Source organism: Mixophyes fleayi, chromosome 1 (assembly GCF_038048845.1).
Source record: "Mixophyes fleayi isolate aMixFle1 chromosome 1, aMixFle1.hap1, whole genome shotgun sequence".
NCBI classification, from domain to species: Eukaryota; Metazoa; Chordata; class Amphibia; order Anura; family Limnodynastidae; genus Mixophyes; species Mixophyes fleayi.
Window position 1 is genome coordinate 437479148 of NC_134402.1, and position 13750 is coordinate 437492897.

The 13750-nt window shown below is 40.2% G+C and overlaps 1 protein-coding gene across 1 annotated transcript in view; it reads left to right on the plus strand.

The window, feature by feature from the left end:
• Window positions 1–5136: 5136 nt before the first annotated feature.
• CCBE1 (collagen and calcium binding EGF domains 1) overlaps window positions 5137–13750 on the plus strand; it is a 296195-nt gene continuing 287581 nt past the window's right edge. The window contains exons 1-2 of the mRNA XM_075184779.1: window positions 5137–5497; window positions 6012–6092. Coding sequence (XP_075040880.1) covers window positions 5391–5497; window positions 6012–6092 — 188 coding nt within the window. The 5' untranslated portion in view covers window positions 5137–5390. The remainder of the gene's footprint in view (window positions 5498–6011; window positions 6093–13750) is intronic.

The window sequence follows — 13750 nt, forward strand, 5'->3', positions numbered from 1 at the left end:
CTTCTAGGTCACCCGACCAGGGATTTTAAAGAATGGACATTTCCATCAAAAACACCTACAAGCCTTCAAAATGGGTGTTACAGATGTGCCAACTGCACTACATGTAGATCATTGATAGCAGGGACAAGCTTTATTGATCCAGTGATGGATAAGAAATATCCCCAGAAGCATTTTATGTTATGTACAACTACTTTTTTTTTAGTATATACAGTTACATGTCCACACTGGAAAGTTTATATAGGCAAAACAGAACGCTCTTTGCACGAGTGACCATAAATTAAAAGGACACTTATGCAGGGCATGAATGAACAATCAGTTGCGGATCACTGGATAAATCTAAGCACAAATTTGCTGAGTTGACATGTATGGCGATAGACCATACCACCATCCCTAACATTGGAAAAAATATGTTGCTTAGATTAGACGCTAAACGGATAATACAAATCAACAGTTTATCCCCCAATGGATTGAATGAACAGTTGGCTTTACTCTGTTTTTATGATTTCAGGATTACTGGTCAGCACGGTGGCTAAGTGGTTAGCACTTCTGCCTCACAGCACTGGGGTCATGAGTTCAATTACCGACCATGGCCTTATCTGTGTGGAGTTTGTATGTTCTCCCCGTGTTTGCGTGGGTTTCCTCCGAGTGCTCCAGTTTCCTCCCACACTCCAAAAACATACTGGTAGGTTAGTTGGCTGCTATCAAAATTGACCCTAGTCTCTATCTCTCTGTTGGTGTGTATGTTAGGGAATTTAGACTGTAAGCTCCAATGGGGCAGAGACTGATGTGAGTTCTCTGTACAGCGATGCGGAATCAGTGGCGCTATATATATAAATGGTGATGATGATGATTGCAAATGGTCTGCGCTTCTTTTGTAGAATTAAACCTTTGAGCTGTAATCTCTGGTGTACACTAGCAATATATACCAGCAAGCTATGTTTTGGTTTGAATTATTTGACACTTTAGTAACACCAACTTCTCCAGATATATCATATTTTATTGGTTTAGGGTACATGGAGTTAAGACACGTTATAATATGCTTTTAAATTTCACTATATATGTCCAGACACATTTGATTTCTCTTCTTACTGACTTTATTTCTATAATAGTTTGGTAAGACTTTCCATTGGATAACCAACATATGTTAATACTGTGTTATAGGTTGTCACCCTGTACCTGAAGCTACTTATGCAGTCTATAGTTCATAGTATTCAGCTAATTCACACTGTAAAGCCTGACTTTGTATGTCAGTTTTAACTGTGACAGGCTCTCTGTGATAACAGATTTCAAACAATCCATTTTGGTGCTGCTTATAATATTCTTAATTCTTTTAATACACCCCTTTGGGAGAGCTAGTAGTAGTTGTTTGTTTATTCGTTTTAGTATTTAAGTATTAAGTTTAAGTATTGTTCTTTATCACACATGAATTTGATGAATTTCAGGCTAGGGGTGAGGCTTACACTTTAAATAGAGGGGGAATAGCATAGATGTAGTTTGAGAAAGGAGAAGTTCTCTCTGAAACATCACCTGCTGATATACAACTAAAAGCTAAGCTGTTTTTTTTTTAAACTTGAACAATGAGTGACTTTCTTGTTGACATATAGTATATACCATTCAGCCACAAAATTTAAAACCACCTGACTAATATTGTGTAAGTCCCCCCCATACCGCCAAAACAGCTCTGACCCGTCAAAGCATGGACTCCACAAGACCTCTGAAGGTGTCCTGCGGTATCTGGCACCAAGACGTTAGCAGCAGATCCTTTAAGTCCTGTAAGTTGTGAGGTGGGGTCTCCATGGCTCGGACTTGTTTTTCCAGCACATCCCACAGCTGCCCAATGGGATTGAGATCTGGGAAATTTGAAGGCCAAAGCAACACGTTGAACTCTTTGTCATGTTACCCAAACCATTTCTGAACAATTTTTGCAGTGTGGCAGGGTGCATTATCCTGCTGAAAGAGGCCACTGTCATCAGGGAATACCATTGCCATGAAGGGATGTACTTGGTCTGCAATAATGCTTAGGTAGGTGGTACGCGTTAAAGTAACATCCACATGAATGCCAGGACCCAAGGATTCCCAGCAGAACATTGCCCAGAGCATCACACTGCCTCTGTCGTCTTGCCTTCTTCCCATAGTGCATCCTGGTGCCATCACCCGGCCGTCCACATGATGTAAAAGAAAATGTAATTCATCAGGCCAGCCACCTTCTTCCATTGCTCCATGGTCCAGCTCTGGTGCTCACATGCCCATTGTAGGCGCTTTCGACAGTGGACAAGAATCAGCGTGGGCACTCTGACTGGTCTGCGGCTACACAGCCCCATACGCAGGAAGCTGCAATGCACTGTGTGTTCTGACACCTTTCTATTATAGCCAGCATTAACTTTTTCAGCAATTTGTGCTACAGTAGCTCTTCTGTGGGACTGGACCAGACCGACTAGCCTTTTTTTCCCACGTCCATCAATGAGCCTTGGGCGCCCATGACCCTGTCACCGGTTCACTTTTTGTCCTTCCTTGGACCACTTTTGGTAGGTAATAACCATAACATACTGGGAACACGCCACAAGACCTGTCGTTTTGGAGATGCTCTGGCTCAGTTGTCTAGCCATCACAATTTGGCCCTTGTCAAAGTCCCTCAGACACTTACACTTGCCCAAATTTCCTGCTTCCAGCATATGAACTTCAAGAACTGACTGTTCACTTTCTACCTAATATATCCCACCCCTTGACAGGTTCCATTGTAACAAGTCGATCAATATTATTCACTTCACCTGTCAGTGGTTTTAATGTTCTGGCTGATCAGTGTGTGTGTATAAATATATGTGTGAAAGGCACACCAAATAAAAAACTTTGCTGTAGTTTTACTGAGAAGTGTCAGGATGGTACAGACAGCAAGTTTTGTAGTTCCAGAAGTTTAATCAAACAAAAGTATACAATTCCAAACAACCCTACTGCTAGATAGACACACGGTCCCCTCACTGGTCACCGGCCACTGGCAGGAGTCAGCTTCCTCCCAAGCACTAGCTGAACCATTAATTAGTCATACCCAAGTGCTCCACCTGTGATTCTGTACTCTTGTGTGTTGCACGCGATACTGTACATTATTTTAGACATTAGAATTCACCTCTGATTTCGGTGACCTGTATAAGAGCCTTTAACCTACAGCCCCGTTCTTTTATATGGTCACAGAACTCCCCAATGAATATTAATGTTCATATAATTTACAGTAGGCAGTGCATTATGCCATTAGTTTGTAATAAATGCTCAGCAAGAAACTCCCCCAATCCACCAAACTCCTCCCATCCCTGAAAATCCACCCGCTTATCTGCAACTTTGCAAAAAGTAGGCAAGCGACATCACACAGCAGAATGTCCTCTGCATTTGAATAACTTAATTGAGACTTACTAACTCAGATATGTCATTTGCAAACTGATCCTTGACTTTCAATTAACATACCGTACTGTCCGTATGAATGTTTGAAGTGGACTATTTTATTAGATATGCATTCTGCATAAATGTAATGTACACAATTAAAGACGATTGTGTCCTTACACATTGTTCTAGAAAGGGTGAGGTGAAAAGTGCTCTTTAAATGACGTAAAACAATTCCAGCAACATGTACTCAAATATGTAAACTCAGTGACCTTAGTTCACCCCCATCCTGACCAATTACTGGTGGGAAGAAAAGATCCCTTTCTTGTCCTATTCTCCACACCTGACTGGACAGGTAAGAGGAGAACTCTGATCCACTAAGCTGGACAAAGCAATAATCTTTGGTTTATCACCCTTAATGTTGTGAATCCAGTTGTAACAGGGATTGGAATTCTAGGCAATGAAACATTCTATGGTAAAGAATCTAGGGACTGTCTGACAACAATCTATACTCACTCACATGTAGTATACACTCCTTACATGCCACACACAGCGATGGTCTTCTGAGCAATTTTGTAAACTAGTGAAACTTTCAACAACCCTCTGAAAATCACCTACATATAAAAATTATATTCAGACGGGAAGAGAAGAGATAACCCCTAGAGAAAAAATACACTACAACTATAATTACCCCATAGATTGTAAGCTTGCGGGCAGAGAGCCTTCTTACCTCTTTGTCTGTATTACCCAATATTGTTTTATTACTGTGTTTCATTCCCATTGTAAAGCGCTACGGAATTTGCTGGCGCTATATAAATAAATGTTGATGATGTTGATGAATTATTAGTACATATTGTAAAGAAGATACAGCTATAGTAACAATGTTTTATCTGAGAAAAGGTGGCAATTGTGGAGCACATCATTGCCTAAACTATACACTTTTAATACACTGTATACAACTGTTCCAGCACTGTTTCCTATGTTATAAATATAGTGATTACCCAAGTATTTGGCAACATAACTACAGCAAAACTCATCTAAGCAGTGAGTAAAATCTTTATCGCTGTGCGATATCTGCAGCAGACTGCTCCACGTCTCCAGATAATGATTAGTTAGTATATTAGTGGCCAGATTATAGGACCCCCCCTCTCTGATAAATAGATGACATACCAGGCACAGCCCCTTCCCCTCTGATCAAACCCTGTGCAAAAGAAATATCCTAGAACGTTTAAAATCCAAAATCTATTACTTGAAAGTATGAAATAGATCTTACTTTGAGTAATAAACATGGGGGGCAGAATGACAGGGGAAGGGAGAAAAGAACAAGGAGGGGTATAAAACCCACAGAAAAGGTGACATACAGATCTTATCTCAGTCAGGACTGGGGAGAGTTCCCCCTTAGGTCCACATCTGCAGCAGAGATTTATGGAGAGGGGGTCTAGATGCATGCAGGGGGGGAGATAAAATCAGACTACAGATGAATATTTGCAGTGACAGGGTATATGAGGAGAATGGGATATATAGTAAAAGGGAAGAAGTTATGTGAAAAGGAGAGATAGTGCAGAGCAACTCACAGCACAAAGATCTGCAAGAAGGAATCCAGTGGCATAAAGGATCCATGTCTAAGGGGATCTGCAAGAAGAGGGGGAGATCTAGATGCAACTTCTGGAGGGATCAGCCAGTGGCTGCACAGCAGGAGCTGCGCTACAAGACTGCCTGTGATAGTGCCCTTCACATGTCTTCCAGCGGTCTGTGATCTGCATGGAGGGCTCCGCCTCCGATGTTATACACCGGGCCCAGCCGCTGCGAGCTGTCTGTCTTCTGCTCCCTTCTGCACAGAACCTCGCAGCGAGTTCTCCAGGTTCCGCTCTCGCCGTCTCCTGAGCGCCCCCTGTAGCTAATCTCGGGTGGTGACAGCTATTTCTCTCTGTGTCCACAGCACAGACCAGGAGGTGGGGGGCAATAACCAAGAAGGACTTCACACACACAGCAGGGCAAGGACGTGGGCGAGAAGGGGGCCAATGTGTGAGAGAGGTGCCCGGAGGATCTGCCTGTGCCTGGGCTGCCTCTTGCTCTTTCTGTCCCTGGGGCTGGCTTGGACTTACAGGGAAGAGGTGGAATCAGACAGGTGGGTGACTCCAGGTTACTGATATATTATTGCTGGTGGCTCTTTGACGGATTGAGTTACCTCCAGGTGAGGTCCCCCCTGTGGCTCTTACCTGTCACCTTCCCCTCTGACCTTACCTGCAGATAACACAACCCCTGAGTGCATACAATATATGGAAGAAACAGATGTTTTTACCATTGATCTGTCTCAGATATTACAGACAGTCCTAACAACACTATTATTATCAAACAGCAACAGCTTCAGTTACATGAAAGTGGGACTACCATAGGGCAATACATTAATATACTTGTTTGCACAACAATTTTTTGTAATAGCAGCAAGTGACAACATGCTCATTCTGTGACAGGTAAAATAAGATGTATGCTTTGTATTTAAAAAAAAATGCCCTGATGTCATCATACCGTACATTAGTCATTTTGAAACAATCCGAGATAATCTTCCATATTGGCAAATCTTATATGAAATATGATTATTATTTTATTTAATTTTTATTTTTTTTGTCATTGCCCAACAGGGAAGTTTGTTCAGAGACCAAAATCACCACCACTAAGTACCCGTGTCTGAAAACGACTGGAGAGCTGACTACATGCTTTAGGTGAGTTATTCGGTTCGTTGAACTTGTCTGATGAGAGACTGTTGATAAGTAGAAGTGTGATGTACAAGATAACCAGCCTATCGGGGCTTCAGAAGCATAGACATTGACATGCTCCAAATCTTTCTTATTAAAACCTTTCTCACCTACACTGTGAATTATTGCACATGTTTCAGTTTGTTATGGCGCAGATGTGGACAGTGCGGAAATATTGTTAGACACAGTGGAAGTGAATTAAAATTTTGCAGGATAATTCCATAGCATGCCACCTGCTTGCACTTTTTTTCTCTTTAACCATTTATGAGAGGGATTAGTTGGTTTGTTAATGGCAGTGACAAAGCAAACTGCTTAAATACATGTATTTTAAAATTATATATGTGTATAGGCAAATCTGCATTTAAATGTACTACTTACATTATATGATGCTGTGTTTGTAACATTTTCATTCTGTCGTCTGTTTAATCATACGAATAAATAAAATGTGTTTGATCATGAATTATGACATCAGTAAAATTAAGTTTGTTTTACTCTGGAACTAGGAGACATAACATTAGAAGTTGCCCTATTTCATAGTTTGCTGTGATTGCTTTATGCTGCTACGCTTTTTTTGCTTTTTGACTGCTGCTGAAATGCAAATGATATATATTTTGACCTCTTTATGACCTTGTTCCTGAATGTCGCATGCAAATTTGTTCACATAAGTTGTTGTAAAGCGTGATCTGGTTTATAGTGGTTTGTTGAGAGCTGCAGCCCAACATATATTAATGTTTTACTGCTGTTTCAGAGATCAGACACTTTCTGGTTAATGTAGTAATGCAGACATTGCATGTGAGTGTTGTAGCTTTGGCTATTGTGAGATTATTATGATTGTCTGGGTAGAAGGGAATATAATGACCAGTTCGGTTCTATCCTCAATGTTGATATCCAGTCATTACAGAAAGAATCCTTTGTAGTTAATGGCAGCGTCTCTCACACAGTATTGTTGCAGATCATCTGTTTATTGGAGATTACTGTGCTTTTATATATCTCGGGCTTATATAAGGAAAGGTCTTACCCTGTGTATTGTTTTTATGAGGTGTTACCCAAAAAAACAGAAAGCAAAAAAATCTGCATCAACTGACACTTATATAGAAAGAATGAGATTAATGCTCGGTTTGTGCACTTTTATTTTAGCTTTTGTGGAGATTGCTAGGGTAGGATTACCAGACTCCCAAATACTAGATTTCACCTTAATGCAGTTTCTGATACATGATATGCACTTACATTATATTAGGTATAGCTTTTCATTATTCAACTGCCAATGGCAATAGATAATTCCGTTCACTTTAAAAGAAAAAGATTAATTAGGGACATTCCAGATATTTTTGAAGGCACATGCCCTGTGTTGTTATCTCAACTATAGGATAGGTTAGGACTGTGTTAGTGATAACATGTAACTTAGAATCGAAGTACCCCACTCTCCTATGCATATATATGCTCATATATATATATATATATATATATATATATATATATATATATATAATCTCCTATATTCATAAAGTAACAGCGTATAAATTAATTAGGAACTGGGAACATCGTTGAGGCCCTTTGATGTGCCAGTTATTTTTTTCTAGCTGAACCAGTCGTCAGTGCTGTCATTGGTTCCTGGTGAGTCCCTAGGCTCTGAAGCGCCATGGTGGCACGATGGTTAGCATTGCTGCCTGACAGCACTGAGGTCATGAGTTTGGTGGTGACCAGTATAGTGCTGCATAATATGTATGTGCTATATAAATAACTGTTGATAAATAGGTTGACAGGTATCTCCACTTGCTTTTAGCTTTTCCTTGTTGTAGTGACATCCTAGTTGTTTAAAAAGAACGATAATGACAAAAGTTTGGTGGGGGGTTTTTAGCACACAGTCAACTAAATAGATATTTTTTGAGGCTTTAAAGACAAAGAAGGTCATTTAAAAAGTGCAAAAACTACACCTTGATTAGTGTAAATGCAGATTTACTGAGCAGTACGTAGGCCAGGTCTGGCCAGCCTGTGGCTCTCCAGAAAACTACAAGCCCCAGTATGCTTTGCCAGTACATAGCAGCTGATAGCTGGCAGGGCATGCTGCGACTTGTGGTTACACAACACCTGTGAGCCACAGGTTGGCCAGGCCTGATGTAGACATTGGTGGAAGAGGAATTTGTACAGGCAAAGGATTTTCGGCGGAGTGACAGTGTTCCTAGTAAGAGTACTTGTGCGAGTACTTGTGCACAATGTTTTGTGGAATAGTGCAAAGACAAGATTTCCTTTGTGGTTAGAGATTAATAAAATTAGATAAATGGTTAATTGGTTTAATAACACATCAACAGAGTTTTCGGAAGCATTTATGTAAATGGTTAATTGGTTTGCTAACACTTAGATTATGCTGAATAGTGAAAGCTTCCACTGTAGCTGTGTTAATGAAATAGCAGTAAGCTTTCAATATTGAGCATTATAAAAGTGTTAACACTTAAAGCTGAGTTACCTCTTAGGGACCAGGTTTTCCCAGATTCGGCATTTAATCTCTCAGCTGTGTGACGTTTTGGAGAGGGGTGCCAGGATCATTGGGAATACATCTGACACCTTCAGCGTGGTGTCCATATGCCAGCCTTTTCCTTAAAGAGAGATTTTCACATTCATTTCAAAGTGCCCATTCATTTCCATGGGAGTGTTAGTGCACCCATCAAAAGAAAACCTGAATTGAATGGTCCTGTTAATTTCAATGCATTGCATAATTTTTTTTTTTTATCATCTTACTGTTTATAAACTAAAGTCGAAGTTCTAAATCCAGTGAGGTTGTTTTTTTTTTGGTGATTTCCAAGATCGATTTACAAATTTACTAATTCCATCTTCCATAGATTGACCTGATCTATACTTATCACTGAGAAATCCTCAGTTCCAGTGATTGTACGATATTAGCTTTTTATGCCTTGATTTTTGCTGGTTGGAGAAGAAAGCACACAGTTTGAGCTTGCATTGGATGTTTATGTGTTGGTTGCTTTTATATATTTTGTTCCGTGTTTGACGACGTCTCGTTGACCGCCTGTCTATGTTTTTTTTATTTGTTTAGTATTATAGCTTTGCCAGGAACGAAGGCCTACAGTACCTTTGTAAAATCCTGATAGTCGGATAAAATGGTTAAATTAGAAACAAAGGGGCATATTCAATTCTCGGCGGAAACGCCGAAAATCTCGCGGTCCGCGCACGATTACCGTTATTACGGTAATCGTGCGCGGAAAAACAGTTAATACGGTAATTTACTCGCTGGATTTCAGCTTGCAGCTCCCTGAGCCGCGAGCTGAAGTCCAGCTACATATTACCGTATTAACTGTACTAGCTTTTCCGTGGCGCGGAAAACTAACAATTGAATATACCCCATAGAATTTAACAGCAGGATACAACTTACAGGTCCATCTAGGCAGCTATTAGATACTCTAATGTACTTTGAGGCTAGATGCCCTGCTTGTCCATTCACATATGAGTCAATGATGTTTTTTAGTATTCTGTGGAAACTAATACTATAGAACGCTGTTCTTCATGTTTTTATTGTGATGCCTATATTCAATAGAATGTGTCAGGCTTCATCATAAAAAATCTATTGCTTACCAGAGGCTGTCTGTTTTCCAATGGAATCTGGTGACTTAATTAAGCCTTGAGGGTCCAGCTGTCTCCTACGCATGTGATTGGAGAATTCATGATATCATCTGTCCTCTCCCGTGAGACGATACACACACCTTTATTTTGAACACTTCTGGACAAATAACATTATTGCTCAATATAATAAAACAAAGCATTGAGATTTGTGTATAGACATAAATACAGATATATAACAGTGCAATACTTTGATGTTAATAAAAAGCATAGTTGGTGCCGTACCCCCTCTGTCCGGCCAGGATATCCTCCATTATTCTGCTGACTAGTTATTAAATGCTGCGGCATATTACGCATTTTAGGACATGCCTTATGTGATAGCCTGTGCTCTGAAGAAAAAAAAAATCTTTGTTGTTAAAATAAAGCATTTTCACTTTTTTTCGTAAATAGTTTGTAAGTTGTTCTATTTTTTTCTTTACATTATTTTTATCTTTATTACTATTATTTTTAGTGAATCTGGAACTGGAGTCCAGGCTTACAGTTTTGATGCGTACGCGCGAGCCCACAAGCCGGCTCAAGCGCGCACTCAGGGATCTTGTACTGGTCTGGCGGCCTTTTACCTCTGCCAGTCACCTTTTAATGAATACTTGGGTGAAAGAAGATTTCTATCGCTGCAACGGATCTTGATAAAATGGCTCCTCCCTCGCCCAAACCCAGTGTTTGACCCTGCTGTGCATCATGTTGTTTAAGCTATCCTTGTGACATTTAGATGACCACAGAACAGGCATAGCCAGAGGTTAATGCAATGGTTAAATCATCTGTAGTGTGTTAAGTTTTAAGTGAGTCTCAGACAGCTCTTGAGATACATTCCTTTCGTTACAGAGAGAGCTTGCTTGACAATTCTTTGTTTGAAAACTAGAAGTGGTAAAGATATCTTTTAAGTGTGTAACCTGGACCTGTCTGTATAACATTATGTGGAAGCTGATGGTATCTGTATAAAAAATATACATTTATAACCAAAGTGACAAGTCTGGTGGGGCTCAGCACTCCCCTAATCTTCCTTCAAGTAAATTACAGCGGCCGGAGTGATAACCTCTCTAGAAGCTATGTGGGTGAAAGGGCTTTCTTCTATGAAGATCATTCATGGAAAGGAAATGACTGTTTGCTTGATAAATCCATTTCCAAAAGCTTTATTCAGTCACTAGCAACGACTAAGAATAAAGGCCATAATATAAACCATATCAGTAAGGAGTTATTCATTTTAACGGTTTATATCGCTGTTTGCAACCTGCGGTAAGTGAAACATTTTCCTACATTGCACTGCCTCACTTTGTACATTGGACAGACCGTGTGTATGGGGAGTTCCCAAAATGTAAAGTTCAAAGTTCTACTTATCTTCAGTCTGGTATGATGGTTTCTCCAATGGTCCAGGGAGATCATCTCTTCTAAGAAGATGGAGCTTTCTCAAACTAACAGTGTTATTGTTTATTCCCGTTTACCATGAATTCCCATTGACATGAATCTGGTAAGTTGTAGTAGGAAAGAGGATCCCATAGTTTAACAATTGAAGCATTCGGAGGAACCCACTGGGTCAGGGTAGTGCTGCATCGAAGCTAAGTAGAACTATTTTATCCTATTTTTGTTATCTCTAGCCAAATCTATTTTTTTTTCTGGCGTGGATATCTTCTTAATGCTTATCAATTTGTGACTTGTCAGAGCTAAAAAAGCATTGAGAATGTCAGATTACTGTGTAATAAATTTCTAGTTTTTCTTATTTCTCAGCTTAATATAAACTACTGTGCAAAAGCAAACACCAGTATAACGCAAACTATAGCGCAGACTATGCATGTTTTATAGGTACATTTTACATTCTATTTGATTTACTTTTCTTTTGTATTCGTGTAATGTAGATATTATGAGATGTATGTAAATGTATTTTGTTTTGTTCACCACTTTGAACTAGCTACTGCAAATACTTTATTAACCTCAGTCAAGTTGCAATTTTCTTGCTTAGAGGCATTGTTTTTCTCAAAGCCTTCTTGTTAATCTTATTCTTATATGCTCCATCATCATCATCATAATCAACATTTTTTTATATAGCGCCATCAGTTTCCGTAGAGTTTTACGGGAGCAAACAGTAATTAAACAATACTGGGTAATACATACAGACAGAGAGGTAAGAGAACCCTGCTCGCAAGCTTACAATCTATGGGACAATGGTTTGATACACAAGGGTAACATCATATTGAATATTTGTCCAGCCAGAATGCAAAGGTTACAAAGTATTTAGTGGGCTGTATGCTCAGTCACACAACTATGTTGGTCAGAGGGTTGTTGTCTTGTGTTAGCTGTGTAGAGGGTGGTAATAGGGTAACCTAGGGAGATTAAGAGGGTGGTAAAGGAATATTATAAGCTTGTCTGAAGAGGTGGGTTTTCAGAGAACGCTTGAAGGTTTGAAGACTAAAGGAAAGTCTTACTGTGCGAGGGAGTGTATTCCATAAAGTGGGTGCAGCCCGAAAAAAGTCCTGTAACCGTGAATGGGAGGAAGTGATGAGAATGGAAGAGATCTACATGAGATTATAGTGCTGTGAGCAACTTTCTGTTGGATTCAACCCACTCACATGGTGATTGGGCTAGCCGAAAGAGCCTATAGAACTTATACGTACCCATGTAAAAGTTCCTATGGTCATAATCGCGTATATCATGTATTCTGCTTACTTATATGCACTACAATACTGTATGTCTTACTTTAACATTGAGTTTCTATGATGAAAAGTTGTTCATCCACAAATTACTCCTCCTTATCTCTTATGTATAGTTGACAAATGGCATTGATAGCATTTACCTAGTATGTTAATATTTGGCCTCTATGGTGGACTGCCACTGTGTTTAACTCTCATCCAAGTCCCAAGGGGGCAATTCAGTTAGCCGCAAAGTGTCATCGAAACGTCTGTGAAACACTTCAAGGTGTAGATTACCGTCAGTGTGCGCGGTCCGATGTCCGGCCACGTATATGAGTGACCAATTTGGAGGGATTCTACTATTGTGTTCAGCATTAAGGACGAATGGCTGGATATCATGTGGCTTTGTTACAGTAGTCAGGTAGTGACTGCAGACATAATGACAATGGTCAATGGCCAGCTGACGTTTTCAGATGGAAACAATTGAAATCCGGATGGGCCATTTCTGGTGGTTATAGAGGCCCACACAAGCAACAGTTTCAGCCCATATTGTTTGAGAGCTCTATCCCGCCATCCCGATCAGGACATCTTTGTCTCGATAGTTGGGAAGTTAGGATGGTATTGCCTGTTCACTGCTGCTTAGCATTGAACGAGTGCTGAACGCACTGCAATGAAGGTTTTGGAGAGGAGGAGAGAACGGGACACACACAGGGATGCGGCCACGCCCCCTTTCTGTGGACACGCCCTAGTCATGATGTAACCACACCCCTGCCCCAAGGCCTCTTACCCAAATGTAGCAAAGTATGCTAAATGGACCAAAATGGACCCCAGTGTGTGTGTGTTGGCATAAAATGTAGACTGTAAGCTACAATGGGGCAGGGACTTATGTGAATAATTGCAGCGCTGGGTAATATGGTAGCACTATATAAATAAACAATAATAAAGACGGGTGCGGGTACGTGAATGCGTAGTGTCTTGCAGGAAGGTAAGCCGTGTGATTGGAGCTCCCCATGACGAGCACATCTATAATCTTCTTTTATTACCCCAATAGAGATTATCAGAATCTAATTATACTGTGCTTATTATTAAAGAGCAGAATTTAAACTTGCACAGCACAATATGGATTTCACAAACAGATCACTAGAAATTGGGACTGACATACGAGACAGTTTACATTGATGTATGTATGTAGAACTGGGTGGTACAAAGGCTGCTTCAGGACAGCTCCATCAATGATGTCATAAGGTCTCAATCATCAAGCAATGCAATTCGCGTTTTGTGTAAGCTGGATGGAAATTGCACATAGATACGTGTCAAGTACAAGCGGATCTGAAGAAACGTTTCTAGTTGAATACGAGTCTAGTTGAAAACGGC